Source organism: Hyla sarda, chromosome 4 (genome assembly GCF_029499605.1).
Source record: "Hyla sarda isolate aHylSar1 chromosome 4, aHylSar1.hap1, whole genome shotgun sequence".
NCBI classification, from domain to species: domain Eukaryota; kingdom Metazoa; phylum Chordata; class Amphibia; order Anura; family Hylidae; genus Hyla; species Hyla sarda.
In genome coordinates this window covers 121,683,243-121,701,647 of record NC_079192.1, presented here as the reverse complement: position 1 = coordinate 121,701,647, position 18,405 = coordinate 121,683,243, and the positions used below count along the sequence as shown (strand labels likewise).

General features: G+C 45.4%; 1 protein-coding gene across 12 annotated transcripts in view; it reads left to right on the top strand.

Annotated features, from left to right (window-relative positions):
• Nucleotides 1-18,075, top strand: part of LOC130368383 (mesoderm posterior protein 2-like) — a 134,304-nt gene extending 116,229 nt beyond the window's left edge. For 11 of the 12 annotated variants that reach the window (XM_056571959.1, XM_056571956.1, XM_056571961.1 and 8 more), the window contains 2 exons: nt 14,170-15,248; nt 17,082-18,075. In XM_056571959.1, coding sequence (XP_056427934.1) covers nt 14,526-15,248; nt 17,082-17,204 — 846 coding nt within the window. In that variant the 5' untranslated portion in view covers nt 14,170-14,525 and the 3' untranslated portion in view covers nt 17,205-18,075. The remainder of the gene's footprint in view (nt 1-14,169; nt 15,249-17,081) is intronic. The other variant, XM_056571950.1, reaches the window with a different exon arrangement.
• Nucleotides 18,076-18,405: the final 330 nt, after the last annotated feature.

The following is an 18,405-nucleotide window of genomic DNA, read 5'->3' as shown; positions in this document are numbered from 1 at the left end:
GGAAATCGGTTGCGGTCAGATGTGTCTCCTGCAAAAGAACCACATCCGGCCTCAAGCGCTTGAGATATCGAAGGATGGACATTCTCTTCTGAGGTGATCTTAGACCCTTCACATTCCACGAAACAATTCTACACATCGTGAATACAGTGAGGAAGGGTAGCAGTAATGCACAGGGAGACGTAGGGACTCAACACAAAAATCCATCCAAGGGAAACTCCCAGAACTATGGGCAGACAGGGGAAGAGCAGGGATCGCCAGCGCAAGTTATCGAAGTACCTCAGCACATGACAAGAGCTCGCAGAAGGGGAGCGCCACAGTAATCCTAAACCCTTCAACTTAGAGTGTGCCCCTGCTTGCGCATCTCGTAAGAAAAAAACATTGAAATTATATAAAAAAAAACATGAAAAAACCATATCTGTAACTCCAACAGTGAGGGAAGCCCTGTGTGGAAAGATGGCAACCCTCTGACTGGATGTGGACCTCACTTTTTTCAGACATGAGAGGAGACAGGAACACCCCTCCCCACACCCACCCGTATACATGACCCCGCCCCGCTCCCTAAACACGCCCATCAACGTTATACAAAGAGCCGCCATGGCCCAATCTGTAATAATGGAACAGTCCCCCCAAAATATCATGGCTAATAACTCAAAATCTCAAGTCCCAAGAGTCCAGCACGGGGGAGAAGGATGAACAATACCCGTTATACAGTGCAGTCCCATATTCTCAGCCATGGTAGAAATGAGAGTAGCTTCTATGATGTCATCCTGGATCAGCTGCTCTGCAAGATCGTGCGTCCGTGTAATTTATCGGAAGCTAGGAGAAAAGAAAGAAAAAAGAAAAAAGAGAGGGGGGGGTGCGTGGAAACAATAGCTGGAAGACCTGGATTCAGTCCGGTGATGAGGATCTGCTACTACGGCTTCTGCTCCTCCGTTTTGGAGACTTCTTTCTTTTCCTACCCTCTGCAGGGGATCGGTCTCTCCCCTCCTTACGACGGGCGGGTCTCTGTGCCAGGGGACCTTGATCTCTCGAGGGGTCTTGGCGGGCAGGTGAATGTCTGGGGTGTCTCTGGTGGTCCGCTAGCACATCTCGCAGTTCCGCCTCGGCTGCTGACGGAGTCTGGTAGGAGCGAATAGATCCATCCGGCATGTGCACTTTTAATGTGGCTGGGTATTGCAGTTGAAAGCGGCGTTTGGCATTGTATAAGGCAGTGCAAACATTGCTGAAAGCTTTCCTTCTCTTCGCTACATCAGCCGAAAAATCTTCAAATATCAGCATCTTCTTGTTACGGAATGTCAGAGGTGTTGTGCGCTTTCGAAACGCCCTCAGGATGCTAACCTTGTCGTTGTAGTCGAGCAGTTTAAATATGACTTGGCGCGGACGGCTATCTGCACCCGCCTTGGAAGCAACATTACGGTCAGGCAATTTGCCTATACGGTGTGCCCTTTCCACCCTGCATTTGTGTGGCAGACCCAGCGCCTTAGGTAGATCACTCTCGCAAAAGTCTTGAAGGTCCGCAGGAAGGAGAGACTCAGTAACGCCTACCAAACGCAGATTGCTGCGCCGTGAACGGTTCTCTAAATCTTCCAGCTTTCCGCTAACATAGCATAAATCCGTGTCCATTTGGCGCAATTTGGTAGCCAGGCCGCTGTTCTCATCCTCAAGCGCAACAATTCTATGCTCCATCTCGCCAATGCGGCCCTCCTGAGCGCCCAAGTCCGTGCGTATCTGCGTTAGGGTGTCACGTATGGTATTTTCTAAAGTTTTCTGTATCGTGGGGGTGATGAGAGAAACTAGCGCTGCGGCCAGTGCCTGTAAATCAGGGTGGGCCGGTAAACCCCCCACAGAGGGTCCTGTGGTCGCGGCATCTGAGAGCTGGACCCCCAGACCAGGGGATTCTGCAAGTTGAGAGAACAGGAGTTGGCTACCAGTCACTTCCATTGCAGCAGGAATAGAGGCGCCGTTTGTGGTCCCGTGCTGAGGGGTAGGGGGGCGGGGGGGTCCAGAGGGCGCAGAAGATACGTGCGATCCAGAGACTGCCGGGCCCTGAGGTCCCTTGTGAACAAATTTATCCATGACCTGGCTGTTATGTCCGGTATGAACTCACTCCCTAGAGTCAGTGTGGGAATGTCTTGTTGTAATAGCAGCTCAGCAGGGAACAGGGAAGAATAGTCAGTTGCGGCTCAGAGGGGCCAAGATGGCGCTGAGTGGCGCTGTGCAGGTACTCAGCTGAGTACACCCGATGAGGGCCCCCTTTCCCCGTACCGGAGCTTGTCCTGACTGCGTGCGCCCGTTATTGTGCTCACCGGGTTCTCCGCAGTCTTCCTTAGGCCGCCCAGCTGTGATCGCGGTCCCCTCTCCGGCACCCGCTAGTGCAGTCAGCTTCCGGAACTCCTGTATCGCTGCGCTGCCCGGTGTATCACGGGGAGCGAGATCTTCGCAGCTGGCTGAACTCCGTAGCCCCCACGGGAGTGCAGGTTCGAGCAGGGACCTCGAGCGGGGCAAAGTCGCCCGGTACTGTGCCGTTCTGGGGTGTGGGGTATAGGAGCTCCGTCCCTCCGCTCCTCACATGGCCGCGCCGGAACCGGAAGTCACGGAGCCCCTTCTTATGAGCATCGGATCTCATCATGAGAGGATTGAACTTTTGGTCCTCCCCAATTGCACCTCGGAGATTCTCCTTGGACTTCCCTGGCTTCAACTTCATTCCCCAACCCTGGATTGGTCCACTGGGGAGATCAAGAGTTGGGGGTCCTCTTGTTCCAAGAACTGTCTAAAACCGGTTCCCAGTAACCCTTGCCGTAACTCTGTGGTTCCTCCAGTAACCGGTCTCCCTAAGGCCTATATGGACTTCGCGGATGTTTTCTGCAAAAGACAAGCTGAGACTCTACCTCCTCACAGGCCTTATGATTGCCCTATCGACCTCCTCCCGGGTACTACTCCACCCCGGGGCAGAATTTATCCTCTCTCTGCCCCAGAGACTCTTGCCATGTCCGAATACGTCCAGGAGAATCTAAAAAAGGGTTTTATCCGTAAATCCTCCTCTCCTGCCGGAGCCGGATTTTTCTTTGTGTCCAAAAAAGATGGCTCCCTACGTCCTTGCATTGACTACCGCGGTCTTAATAAAATCACGGTTAAGAACCGCTACCCCTTACCCCTCATCTCTGAACTCTTTGATCGCCTCCAAGGTGCCCACATCTTCACTAAATTGGACTTAAGAGGCGCCTATAACCTCATCCGCATCAGAGAGGGGGACGAGTGGAAAACGGCATTTAACACCAGAGATGGACACTTTGAGTATCTGGTCATGCCCTTTGGACTGTGCAATGCCCCTGCCGTCTTCCAAGACTTTGTCAATGAAATTTTTCGTGATCTGTTATACTCCTGTGTTGTGGTATATCTGGACGATATCCTAATTTTTTCTGCCAATCTAGAAGAACACCGCCAGCATGTCCGTATGGTTCTTCAGAGACTTCGTGACAACCAACTCTATGCCAAAATTGAGAAATGTCTGTTTGAATGCCAATCTCTTCCTTTTCTAGGATATTTGGTCTCTGGCCAGGGACTACAGATGGATCCAGACAAACTCTCTGCCGTCTTAAATTGGCCACGCCCCTCCGGACTCCGTGCTATCCAACGCTTTTTGGGGTTCGCCAATTATTACAGGCAATTTATTCCACATTTTTCTACCATTGTGGCTCCTATCGTGGCTTTAACCAAGAAAAATGCTGATCCCAAGTCCTGGCCTCCTCAAGCAGAAGACTCCTTTAAACGACTCAAGTCTGCCTTTTCTTCGGCTCCCGTGCTCTCCAGACCTGACCCTTCCAAACCCTTCCTATTGGAGGTTGATGCCTCCTCAGTAGGAGCTGGAGCTGTTCTTCTACAAAAAAATCCTTCCGGGCATGCTGTCACTTGTGGTTTTTTCTCTAGGACCTTCTCTCCAGCGGAGAGGAACTACTCCATCGGGGATCGAGAGCTTCTAGCCATTAAATTAGCACTTGAGGAATGGAGGCATCTGCTGGAGGGATCAAGATTTCCTGTTATTATCTACACCGACCACAAGAACCTCTCCTACCTCCAGTCGGCCCAACGGCTGAATCCTCGCCAGGCCCGGTGGTCTCTGTTCTTTGCCCGATTTAATTTTGAGATTCACTTTCGTCCTGCCGATAAGAACATTAGGGCCGATGCTCTCTCTCGTTCCTCGGATGCCTCAGAAGTTGATCTCCCTCCGCAACACATCATTCCACCTGACTGCCTGATCTCCACTTCTCCTGCCTCCATCAGGCAGACTCCTCCAGGAAAGACCTTTGTTTCTCCACGCCAACGCCTCGGAATCCTCAAATGGGGTCACTCCTCCCATCTCGCAGGTCATGCGGGCATCAAGAAATCTGTGCAACTCATCTCCCGCTTCTATTGGTGGCCGACTCTGGAGACGGATGTTGGGGACTTTGTGCGAGCCTGCACTATCTGTGCCCGGGATAAGACTCCTCGCCAGAAGCCCGCTGGTTTTCTTCATCCTCTGCCTGTCCCCGAACAGCCTTGGTCTCTGATTGGTATGGATTTTATTACTGATTTACCCCCTTCCCGTGGCAACACCGTTATTTGGGTGGTCGTTGATCGATTCTCCAAAATGGCACATTTCATCCCTCTTCCTGGTCTTCCTTCTGCGCCTCAGTTGGCTAAACAATTTTTTGTACACATTTTTCGTCTTCACGGGTTGCCTACGCAGATTGTCTCGGATAGAGGGGTCCAATTCGTGTCTAAATTCTGGAGGGCTCTCTGTAAACAACTCAAGATTAAATTAAATTTTTCCTCTGCATATCATCCCCAGTCCAATGGACAAGTAGAAAGAATTAACCAGATCCTGGGTGATTATTTGCGACATTTTGTTTCCTCCCGCCAGGATGACTGGGCAGATCTCCTTCCATGGGCCGAATTTTCGTATAACTTCAGGGTCTCTGAATCTTCCTCCAAATCCCCATTTTTCGTGGTGTACGGCCGTCACCCTCTTCCCCCCCTCCCTACCCCCTTGCCCTCTGGTCTGCCCGCTGTGGATGAAATTTCTCGTGACCTTTCCATTATATGGAGAGAGACCCAAAATTCTCTCTTACAGGCTTCTTCACGCATGAAGAGGTTCGCGGATAAGAAAAGAAGAGCTCCCCCCGTTTTTTCCCCTGGAGACAAGGTATGGCTCTCCGCTAAATATGTCCGCTTCCGTGTCCCTAGCTACAAGTTGGGACCACGCTATCTTGGTCCTTTCAAAATTTTGTGTCAAATTAATCCTGTCTCTTATAAACTTCTTCTTCCTCCTTCTCTTCGTATCCCTAATGCCTTTCACGTCTCTCTTCTCAAACCACTCATCCTCAACCGTTTTTCTCCCAAATCTGTTCCTCCCACTCCTGTTTCCGGCTCCTCGGACGTCTTCTCGGTCAAGGAAATTTTGGCTGCCAAAAAGGTCAGAGGGAAAAATTTTTTTTTAGTAGACTGGGAGGGTTGTGGTCCTGAAGAGAGATCCTGGGAACCTGAGGACAACATCCTTGACAAAAGTCTGCTCCTCAGGTTCTCAGGCTCCAAGAAGAGGGGGAGACCCAAGGGGGGGGGTACTGTTACGCCGAGCGCTCCGGGTCCCCGCTCCTCCCCGGAGCGCTCGCTTCACTCCCTCCGCTGCAGCGCTCCGGTCACGTCCTCTGACCCGGGGCGCTGCGATCCTGCTGCCAGCCGGGATGCGATTCGCGATGCGGGTAGCGCCCGCTCGCGATGCGCACCCCGGCTCCCCTACCTGACTCGCTCCCCGTCTGTTCTGTCCCGGCGCGCGCGGCCCCGCTCCCTAGGGCGCGCGCGCGCCGGGTCTCTGCGATTTAAAGGGCCACTGCGCCGCTGATTGGCGCAGTGGTTCCAATTAGGGTTTTCACCTGTGCACTTCCCTATATTACCTCACTTCCCTTGCACTCCCTTGCCGGATCTTGTTGCCTTAGTGCCAGTGAAAGCGTTCCTTGTGTGTTCCTTGCCTGTGTTTCCAGACCTTCTGCCGTTGCCCCTGACTACGATCCTTGCTGCCTGCCCCGACCTTCTGCTACGTCCGACCTTGCTTCTGCCTACTCCCTTGTACCGCGCCTATCTTCAGCAGCCAGAGAGGTGAGCCGTTGCTAGTGGATACGACCTGGTCACTACCGCCGCAGCAAGACCATCCCGCTTTGCGGCGGGCTCTGGTGAAAACCAGTAGTGGCTTAGAACCGGTCCACTAGCACGGTCCACGCCAATCCCTCTCTGGCACAGAGGGTCCACTACCTGCCAGCCGGCATCGTGACAACTACATTGCTCTCTGCTGACACCTCTGTCTATGTCAGGAACTGTCCAGAGCAGGATAGGTTTGCTATGGGGATTCACTTCTACTCTGGACAGTTCCTTACATTGACAGAGGTGTCAGCAGAGAGCAGTGTGGTCAGACAGAAAAGAACTTCCTGTGGAGCATACAGCAGCTGATAAATTCTGGAAGGAAGTAATTCACAAATCTGTTTAACTTTCAGACACCAGTTGATTAGAAATAATGTGTTTTCCACCAGAGTACCCCTTTAATAATGATTATTTTACAAATCATATATATCAATATTATATTTGTCCTTTTATGGTTCTGAAGGCTTCTCCACATACAGCAACGCATATTGTCATATAGTTACACCATTACTTCTAGTGCAAATCTTAACTGTAAGGAGTAACATTTGACATATTTCTGTCACAACAGAGATGTCACATTCCAGTACAGTCAAAATGACACAAAGTACTCAGCCATTCCTGATTATAAAACATTTCCACCAGAATTTAATATACAACAAAAGATCTTTCTATTTTCTATCCTGTGATATGATCCCTTGGGTGCCAGAGACTGCTTATATTTCCTTTACAGTTTTGCCAGGTGCATTGTTGTCAGTAAGACCTTTGCAGTTATTATTGAAGGTAGTTTTCTTGCATTAATGTATTGAAAAATTATTTATATGAAGGTCTTTATGCCAATTTTTTTGCACAAAAAAAACTTTTTGTTTGTGTCAGACATGGCTGATTTATGTGATGTTTTCTGCCATTTTTCTTCTGTGGTGTCCCGATCCTGTCCCTGTCTAAAGTCCCCTCAGCTAGAGTCCCTCCATTCCACAGGGCTCTTCTGCAGGATTTGCCCCTTGGTTGCCTCATAGAAATATATCTATGTATAGTATGCAAATGTATAGGACCTGCCAAGGTCACGTGGTATATGATAATGGTTGAATAGATATTTAGGACCTTCCGGGGTCATGTGATAATGTCATGTAATGTACCCAGAGTTCTCTGGGTTCAGGACTTACAGGCTTTGCAGCCAATGGGATTAGTCCAGCCCCCCTGATATATAAGGGGCTGTAGTCACTAAATTTGCTCTCTTGGTTCCTGCTCTTAGTTCCGGACTATCAAGCAAGCACAATCAGCATATCTTCATTCATCTCAACTAGGCCAAAGCCTAAAGAGCCAGCAGCCACTAAAACCGGGAGTTATAAAGCTCAACCTACAAATCCTGTGTGACTACTATTCCACTCAAAACTTATAATTAGTAGCACCGTGGCCTGCTTAAAGCTAAAGACTATTGGTCCCAGCAAAGCCTGTGAGGAACCTGCATACCGGTTACCTCAAGAGAAACTGTACACATGTAAAGACTGTTGCATAAAAGTTCACGTAAAAGTTTCGCAGTTATCTCGTAAATTCTGCTGTGGACATTCCGTTTACTATCCCTGCCGTTTGTGGGCCGGTTGGCGGCAGGATCTCCTATACTAAGCAAACCTCACCCTGGAGTCACGACAAGTAAGAGTTAATACCACCAGACCCTGTAATATCATTGCAACACCCCAGACACTACAACTCTTTATATAGTCAGTTTCTTTATTGCTTTACACTTAACTCCCCAAGCTTTTTGCATCAATATCCACATGGATGGAATAATACAGGATAAAGACTCCAGTATGGAGTTAATATGCACAGTAGTTAATAAAAAGGGGTTCCTTACATTATCTCTAGCCATATGTTTTTAATGCTTATGATTGTTATCAGCATCCATTGCAGTTGCCTTTTTCTTTGGACCTATAGCTAGAAAAGTCCCAGTTATGGATGGTTATGTACCATATTTGGTTATGTGTTTGGTTGAATCCACACAAGGTCAGTAGGATATCACTGCACTTGGCAGAAATCAGAACAGGAAATTATAAGAACTAGCTGCATGCATTATTAGACAAGACGTGGGCCTGACTAACAGTGTTTACCAGGGCTGTTCTGTATTGTCTACAGATAAAATCATTTTTTATTATTTTATAAAACATTTTTACCTAGAGAATAAATAAAATTGTGCAGATTTACTATTGCAATTGCACCAGATTTCAGGTAAGTTGCATAAAAAAAATGGCTTACATGCTGTGCACCATAGTTATTATGTAGAAAAAAATCAAGGGAAAAAATCCAGCTGAATAGCAGAAATCCTAAAACTTAAAGGGGTTATCCAGGGAAAAAAACAGATTGGTAAATTAATATTGTAAGAAAGAACCGCACTCACCCGTTTTCTCAGTGCAGAAGGTAGTTTATTTTCTTGAGGTGACAAATTGTCCATGGAACACAGCTACCGCAGGTCGGCTAAGACTCTCGGAGGTGCTCCAATCGCTGTGACAGCTGTTTCACGGGTCTTAGCCCGCTTCGTCAGACCACACTGGTGTGGTCTGACGAAGCGGGCTAAGACCCGTGAAACAGCTGTCACACTGATTGGAGCGCCTCCGAGAGTCTTAGCCGACCTGCGGTAGCTGTGTTCCATGGACAATTTGTCACCTTAAGAAAATAAACTACCTTCTGCACTGAGAAAACGGGTGAGTGCGGTTCTTTCTTGCAATATTATATTGCAACAGCGATTTGTGCACTTCCACCAGCACCCCCGTTCTATGCAGAGCCAGTAGCCTCGTGGGACGCCAGTGCGGTCAGACGTTGACACAATTAAATAACAGGTGTATATCTAGCGGTGCAGGAAATCTTTTTCTTTGCTACACATAAGAGATTGGTAAATTACTTCTATTAACCCCTTAAGGACCCTTGGGTACGTCCTGGGTCCCGGTCCTGCGATATAACGCTGACCCCCGCATCATATCGCGGCGGGCCCGGCGTCATAGTGAAGCCGGGACCCACCTCTAATAACGTGCGGCACTGATCGCGGTGCTATTAACCCTTTAGCCATGCGCTCAAAGCTGAGCCGCGTGGCTAAAAACGAAAGTGAAAATTTCCGGTTAGCTCAGGGAGCTGTTTTGGATCGCTGCGGTATAATCGCGGCATCCCGAACAGCTGTAGCACAGGAGGAGGTCTTCTTACCTTCTCCTGCGCTGTCCGATCGCCGATTGAATGCTTCAAGCCTGAGATCCAGGCTTGAGCATTCAATCGACGAAAAAAACTGATTGATCCATTCCTATGGAGATGGATCAATCAGTGGTAAAGATCAGTACAAACAATGTTATAGCCCCCCCTGGGGGCTATAATATTGCATAAAAGAAGTGTAAAAAAATCATTAACCCTTTCAATTATCCCTTCCCCTAATAAAAGTTTGAATCATCCGGCATTTCCAAGAATAAAAAAAACACAGTGTAAATAAAAATAAACATATGTGGTATCGCCGCGTGCGGAAATGTCCGAATTATAAAAATATACTGCTTTTTAAACCACACGTTCAATGGCGTACGCGCAAAAATTCCAAAGTCCAAAATAGCGCATTTTTGATCACTTTTTATACCACAAAAAAGTTTATAAAAAGTGATCAAAAAGTCTGATCAGAACAAAAATGGTACCGCTAAAAACTTCAGATCACGGCGCAAACAATGAGCCCTCATAATGCCCTGTACACAGAAAAATAAAAAAGTTATAGGGGTCAGAAGATGACCATTTTAAACGTATACATTTTCCTGCATGTATTTATGATTTTTTTTCTGAAGTGATACAAATTCAAACCTATACAAGTAGGGTATCATTTTAACCGTATGGACCTACAGAATAAAGATAAGGTATCATTTTTGCCTAAAAATGTACTGCGTAAAAACGGAAGCCCCCAAAACTTACAAAACTGTGTTTTTTCATCAATTGTGGCGCACATTGATTTTTTTTCCTGTTTCACCGTAGATTTTTGGGTAAAATGACTAATGTCATTACAAAGTAGAATTAGTGACGCAAAAAATAAGCCATCATATAGAATTTTAGGTGAAAATTTTAAAGAGTTATGATTTTTTAAAGTTAAGGAGGAAAAATTGAAAATGAAAAAATGGAAAAAGCCCGGGTCCTTAAGGGGTAAAAAAATCTTAATCCTTTCAGTACTTATGAGCTTCTGAAGTTAAGGTTGTTCTTTTCTGTCTATGTGCTCTCTGATGACATGTGTCTCGGAAGCGCCCAGTTTAGAAGAGGTTTGCTATGGGGATTTGCTTCTAAACTGGGCGGTTCCCGAGACATGTGTCATCAGAGAGAGCTTAGACAGAAAAGAACAACCTTAACTTCATAAGCTCATAAGTACTGAAAGGATTACGTTTTTTTTAATAGAAGTCATTTACAAATCTTAGAAAAAGAGACAAAAATACCCAGACCTCAAGGAAGGTAAACTATATGAATACAATTGAAGGAAACAAGGATGGTGCTTCAATTATAATAGGATATACAGATTTTATTAAAAATGTATATAAAATATTCCACCTCACAAGGGGCCCCTTGTGAGAGGAGTATACAATGACCTAAAATAGATGACCTGAAATAGACTATCACTGGTAACTAATTGATATCACAGAATGCACTATTAAACTGGAACAGTTAAAGACAAATTGCACTGAAATAGTGAAGGCAAAATAGACTGATATGGACTGAAAGAGTTAAAGACACTTGAATTGCTGGAAAGTCTCTTGGAAATCAGTCCTTTTCACTGGAGAGATGATAATGTAATATTGTAACAAGTTCCTCTTAATGGATGGCAATGAAACAATGTTTGGTGCATTAAACTGAGGAAGTATTAAAGTTCACAGTTGCTAGTTTCACTGTATCACTGTGTCAGGACAGATAACAGGCAGCTTGGTGGTACATTACCGGTCCTGAGAACGGAAGACTCCCGTGAGGCTGGATGGATCTAGCACTTGGATGGTCACTGCAGATGGGCTACCTCCGAGTCCCGGCGCTGACAGTGACTACTGAAGAAAGGGTCCATTCATATACCCTGAAACGCGTCTAGTCAGTTTGCGGACTATCACTGACTGCACTTGGCACTTAAATTCTATCTGGACATACCTCTGTGGTCTTGCTGGTCCGGTCCGGAGACGACCCTGTTGATCTTGGCGCTCCGGTCCATAATTTACATCTAGTTTGGAGTGGATCCTCAGCGAGCAGTGGAATCAAAGCACATCCTGCAGGTGCTGGCACTGACATCACACGCCACCCTCACGAGGCAGAGGCATCTACTACCGGTCTGTTGCAGACCTGGTCTCCACGGCAGGACTTTTCCGCCAGCGAGTGCCACCTCTGAAAGTGTCCATCCCCGACGCCTGCCAGCGCCGGGACTCGGAGGTAGCCCACCTGCAGTGACCATCCAGTTTAACACACCAAACATTGTTTCATTGCCACCCATTAAGAGGAACTTGTTACAATATTACATTATCATCTCTCCAGTGAAAAGGACTGATTTCCAAGAGACTTTCCGGCAATTCAAGTGTCTTTAACTCTTTCAGTCCATATCAGTCTATTTTGCCTTCACTATTTCAGTGCAATTTGTCTTTAACTGTTCCAGTTCAATAGTGCATTCTGTGATATTAATTAGTTACCAGTGATAGTCTATTTCAGGTCATCTATTTTAGGTCATTGTATACTCCTCTCACAAGGGGCCCCTTGTGAGGTGGAATATTTTATATAAATTTTTAATAAAATCTATATCCTATTATAATTGAAGCACGATCCTTGTTTCCTTCAATTGTATTCATATAGTTTACCTTCCTTGAGGTCTGGGTATTTTTGTCTCTTTTTCTAATATTTATTATTGGCACCATAGGTATAGGTGCATTGCCCATTTGTCCTTGGTTGGTGATATAATTGTGAGCTGCACATATTTTTTCCTAATTTACAAATCTGTTTAACTTTCTGGAGCCAGTTGATATATACCGTATTTATCGGGGTATACCACGCACCGGCCTATAACACGCACCCTCATTTTACCAAGGATATTTGGGTAAAAAAAGTTTTTTACCCAAATATCCATGGTAAAATGAGGGTGCGTGTGTGCGCGTGTATACCCCGATATACCCCCAGGAAAGGCAGAGGGAGAGAGGCCGTCGCTGCCCGCTTCTCTCCCCCTGCCTTTCCTGGGGTCTAGAGCGCTGCTGTCGGCCCTTTTCACCCCCTGGTTATCGGCGCCGCTGCCCGTTCTGTCCCCCTGACTATCGATGCCGGCACCGATAGCCATGGAGAGAGAAGCGGCGCCGACAGCCAGGGGGAGAGAAGGGGCAGCGGCACCCATTGCCGGCGCCGCTGCCCCGTTGCTTCTCCCCATCCCCGGTGGCATAATTACCTGAGTCGGGTCCGCGCTGCTTCAGGCCTCCGTCGTGCGTCCCCAGCGTCGTTGCTATGCACGGCGTGGTGCTCTGACGTCATGCGCCGCGGCATTCAGCGCATAGCAACGACGCCGGGGACGCAAGCCGGAGGCCTGGAGCAGCGCGGACCCGACTCAGGTAATTATGCCACCGGGGATGGGGGGAGGCAACGGGGCAGCGGTGCCTGCAATGGGTGCCGCTGCCCCTTCTCTCCCCCTGGCTGTCGGCGCCGCTTCTCTCTCCCTGGCTATCGGCGCCGGCACCGATAGTCAGGGGGACAGAACGGGCAGCGGCGCTGATAACCAGGGGGTGAAAAGGGCCGACAGCAGCGCTCTAGACCCCAGGAAAGGCAGGGGGAGAGAAGCGGGCAGCGACAGCCTCTCTCCCCCTGCCTTTCCTGGGGGTGTATTGGCGTATAACACGCACACAGACTTTAGGCTAAAAATTTTAGCCTAAAAAGTGCGTGTTATACGCCGATAAATACGGTATATAAAAAAAGTTTTTCCTGGAAAACCCCTTTAACTTTTAATCAGGCACATTAAAAGAGGGGAATGCCACGGCAGGAGGCAAGTGACATGTCACTCTAAAATCAGGAGTAAACGCCGACGCGTTTCGTGCTGTTGCTCTTAGTCATGGCAGTGCCACAGGGAGTGGCGGCTCCCTGCATCCGTGCTCCAGGACTTATATTTCAGAGGTGTGCTATCTATGAAGAGTGGGTGAGCTGATCTACTTTTGCTTTTCAATATTTATTATAAGTTTTAGACCCTTTTTGTGCGTTGTCCAACATAATTTGCTACATGAAAAGTAGCAAATCTAATAGTTAGTTTAAACTCAGACTAGACAGTCTAAAGATGTGCCAGGTTTATCAGCCCCTGCACCTTTGAAGACTATACATCTAAGTTTACACAAAGAATCAGACTAGTGCTCTCCAACCTGCGGACCTCCAGATGTTGCAAAACTACAACTGCCAGCATGCCCGGACAGCCAACGGCTGTCCGGGCATGCTGGGAGTTGTAGTTTTGCAACATCTGGAGGTCCACAGGTTGAAGACCACTGAATTAGACAGTATTAGTAAATTCACCCTAATGAGTTTTGTTAACATATCGAAAATGTTTAAAATAGGTTTATAGGTAAATAATGGAAAATCTCCACAGGAACATGGCACATGCATCTATAATTAATAAGCAGATCATTGCCCTTTTCTAGAACTGCTACAAGTTATTGCACTTTTTCTGATGAAAGTAATGACCCCCCAATACTGTTTTTTTCATCATAAAAATTAGATGTATTTATGATTTCATATACACTGATGTCTCTCTCTCTATATATATATATGGACATCAGTGTATATTAGTGTATATTAAATCATAAATACATGTAATTTATAAATACATGTCTCTATATAGACATTGATAGTAAAAGGAAAATTCTACATCGAAGAAGAAAAATTTACAGCTTAAAAAATATTTTTAATATTTCTATAATTTTCCTGATTTGCGGAGTTCTGTTAAGTGACTATGACTACTTGTACACTTGTATTCTGTCAAAGCATCTAAACTACTGTGTACGTCATCTTTAGATGGGATCATCTCATAGTTGTCTGATAAGGACACTTGAAGTAAGAAAGTTAGCAGTTGTCATATACGTAATAATTGTTCTCGCCACACATAAGGAGTTCGCTGTAGCATCAATTAGGGACATAAGGAGACAAAATTCACACTTTTGCAAATGGGGCTCACTTTCCCAGAGACCCCCTGCATCTGACTCATTCAAAAGGCTGATGATTTTGACACGTCCCTAGTCCTGGGAAGAAGACTCTTCACACCTCTGGACTCAGTATATAAAGCAGGGAAGCTAAGTGCCATCAGTATTTGGACTGACTGTCAAGAAGAACACAGCTTTTGGGAAAGAAACTGAAGGACAATCCTGGACCCTATGATGCCTCAAGACTGCTCCTTTGTCCCTGACTGGGTCTATCCTTCTTCATGCTCACATTCTCCAGGGTCGTCTTCGGAGTCCTACATTCTGTCACCCAACTATCCACAACCATCCTTGAATACTGAGACTATTGGCAACTACCTTCAGGATCCAGGGATGAATATGGCTTGCCATCAAGCTGAAAAGTCCCCTGTGACATCTAAAAGAACAAGATGCAAGATGATGGGCCCTCAAAGACAAAACGCCAGTGAACGGGAGAAGCTGAGAATGAGGGATCTCTCCAAGGCTCTCAATAACCTGAGAAGATACCTACCACCCTCAGTTGTGCCAGCAGGCCGGAACCTAACTAAAATCGAAACCTTGAGACTGACAATAAGCTACATTTCCCATTTGTCACAGTTACTTGGTTTAAATGAAGAGACCTTGAGCCAGAAAAGAGAACCTCAACCTGAAATGAATGCTACATGTCCAAAGATTCCAGAAGGATACCAAGAAGTGACCTGTCGGCACTATCAGCAGAACCAGCAGCAGTCCCAAAGTCCTGTCTGCAATGAACTATCTTACCAATGCAACAATGTCCGAATTTCCTCTACACAATACAACACCAGACAACAAGAAGAACAATGGATTTCATCACCATTCCATCATAGAAGAAATCCAGCCGCTGACTTCAGCCTGACATCTCCTTATTCTTCAAGGTTCACACATACGTTATACCAGGTAAAGAGCCTATTGTTCACAATGTTAAGTATTACTGTTCTTTACACTGTGTGTTCAGATTTGTTTTGTTTTAAAATGAATTTGTATTGAATTTAAAGGGTAACTCTAATTAAAACAAATTATTGCTATTGCACTCCTTATGGTAAATAAAAAATTAAGTTTTCTATGCTTTATTTGTGCTTAAAAAAGCTCAAGAGCACATTTTCCCCCATCTTATACACAGACTTTGGATCGAAGTGCAAACAGAGAAAGTGCAGCCTGGAGTGATGAAGGGGGTGTGTCCAGCCACATCCAATCATAGCTCCTCTCACACTTAGCTGCCCCCCCACCTCAGCACTCCAGGCTGCACTTCCTGTGTTTGGTCTTCGGTCCAAAGTCTGTGTATAAGATGGGGGAAAATGTGTTCTTGAGCTTTTTTCAGCACAAATAATACATTGAAAACTTCTTTTTTATATATATATATATATATATATATATATATATATATATATATTAGTATATTAGAAATGTTTTTATTTACCATAAGGAGTGCAATAGCAAAAATTAGTTTTAATGAGAGTGCCCATTTACGGTAAACAACATGTAAAACAGCCGTTGTAATTCAAGAAACGCAGAAATAATAAAATAATAGACAACAAAGTATAGTCAGCTGATGCATTTCCAAAATATGTAGATAGTTTGCATTTTGGATCTAACAGGGATACAGTTGTAATGCATGCAAGTATTGCATATATGATCTTTTTTGTTGCAAGTTTCACATATTTGATCATAGAATATAGATTTAATGGGTTTTTATTGGCTAAATAGATTAAAATACACTGTTTAAAGGGGTTCTCCAATGGGATATTTTTTTCTTAAAAGGGTCTTTTAAGCAATGTAATGGCAGTAGATGGGGTCAGGGTTTGTTTGACCCCTTTTTAAGAAAATGTTATCCAGGAGGGAACCCCTTTACTGACAGCCCACTTCTCATTTAGGTATTCAGCACAATGTGCTTGAAGTAGAGATCTGAACTCTATTAAAGAGATTTAAGAGATGCATTATTAACATATTTAGTTAGCCAATAAATAGTAATGTTATTGTGTATATGCTTCAAAAAAATTTGATCAGTATATCAACAGTAAGAAGTTAAAGGGGTACTCCACCCCTAGACATCTTATCCCCTATTCAAAGGACCCCCGCAATCTCTGCTGCGGCACCCCAGACATCCTGTGCATGGAGTGAACTTCGCTGCGTGCCGGATGACTGGCGATGTGGGGCGGAGGCTCGTGACGTGACGGCCATGTCCCCTCAATGCAAGTCTATGGGAGGGGGTGTCGTGGCCGTGACGTCACGAGCCTCCAGCACTGCACCTGAGGCTCTAAACAAACCCCGAGTGGAGCAGGGAAATCGTGGGGGTCCCCAGTGGTGGGACCACAGTGATCAGACATCTTATCCCCTATCCTTTCAATAGGGGGATAAGATGTCTAGGGGTGGAGTACCCCTTTAAGGCTCCGTACACCAGGCAAAACCATTGCTTCCATAAACAAGGCAAAATCATTGCTTCTGTTCACAATGGAGTCGTGACAGGGATGACAGATCTGTTTTAAATGGATCCCAATGGATTCTGACAAAGTTCCTGAAGTCAAAATAGGGTCTGCCAGGTCCCTGTCATGTTCTGGTGTGGTTCATGGTGTCCTCTTCTAACTGAAAACCCCCGAACTTCTGTGGAGCTCAGCACAAAGCCAATGTGAACAGAGCCTATACCTTATGTATTTTATGTTCGAAAGGATTTATCTTGTGAATGACAGCCTGGAATACTTTGAAATAACTTACTTTATTACTTTTCTAATGTAGGTTACAGGTGATCAAGCAGCGAACCTTCACCCATCACATCTACCATACTTAAGAGAAAATGACAGCTGTCTGAGGAGCAGTGACCCCCATTTCAATTTCATCAATGGTTTGCAGGCATCTTGATAAAAGTATATTGAGAAATCCTACCTTGAACTGACTATTATCAAAGAACATTTCTAAGACAAGACTAGTTTTTGGAACGGACTATAATGTAGAAAAAAAGACGTTCTGCAGTCATTTATTCCCCTATTATCTGTACAGTTTAATGAGGCTTTGCACATGTGGTGGATTCTACAAAATAGTATATATTTCTAATCTCAGACTGCTATGTACTGATGTGTTCCTCCTCAATCAGTTAGGATTAGAAGTATTATTTTATTCAAAATGGGGGTTGTTCTTTGTATTTATTTAAAGGGGTTATCCAGGATTACAAAAAACAGATGATTTCTTAAAACAATAAAAGAAAAACAAACAGCACCACACCTGTGGGAGTAAATGGAGCCGAATTGTAATACCAAACACAACCTGAGGACAGCTGTGGTGCTGTTAGTGAAAGAAGTTAGCTTTGTTTGTCTAATCCTGGATAACCCCTTTAATTTTTCTATTTCTATGTTTCTGATCCATTCTTTTGAGCAAAGAGGCCGCAGCTGCACAGAATTCCATGTTCATACCTTCATGTGACTGTATGTAAAGTGTCAGTAAGGACACACACGCATATACAACGCATTGAGCCTCTATACTGCTACAGGTCCGACTGCTGGGACCCCTGTGATCTCAAGAACAGAGTTCAGACCTCTGCTCTATGGCAACATGAGACTCTGGACCTACCTTTAGTATATGTGTACACCTGGTAGATTTGCTGCAGGAAGTTCTACAACTGTACCTTTTATTCCCGTACTTGATAACCTGTAGTGATGTAAGAAAATCAAATGACAACAGGAGAATACAGACCTTAAAGCGGTACTCCAGTGGAAAACTATATATATATTTTTTATCAACTGGTGCCAGAAAGTTAAACAGATTTGTAAATTAATTTTATTTAAAAAATCTTTATCCATCCACTACTTATCAGCTGCTGTATGCTCCACATGAAGTTCTCTTCTTTTTGAATTTATTTTCTGTCTGACTACATTGCTCTCTGCTGACACCTCTGTCCATGACAGGAACTGTCCAGAGCAGGAGAGGTTTGCTATGGGGATTTGTTCCTGCTCTGGACAGTTGATGGTATAGACAGAGGTGTCAGCAGAGAGCACTGTGGTCAGACAGAAAGGAAATTCAAAAAGAAAAGAACTTCCTCTGGAGCATACAGCAGCTGATAAGTAGT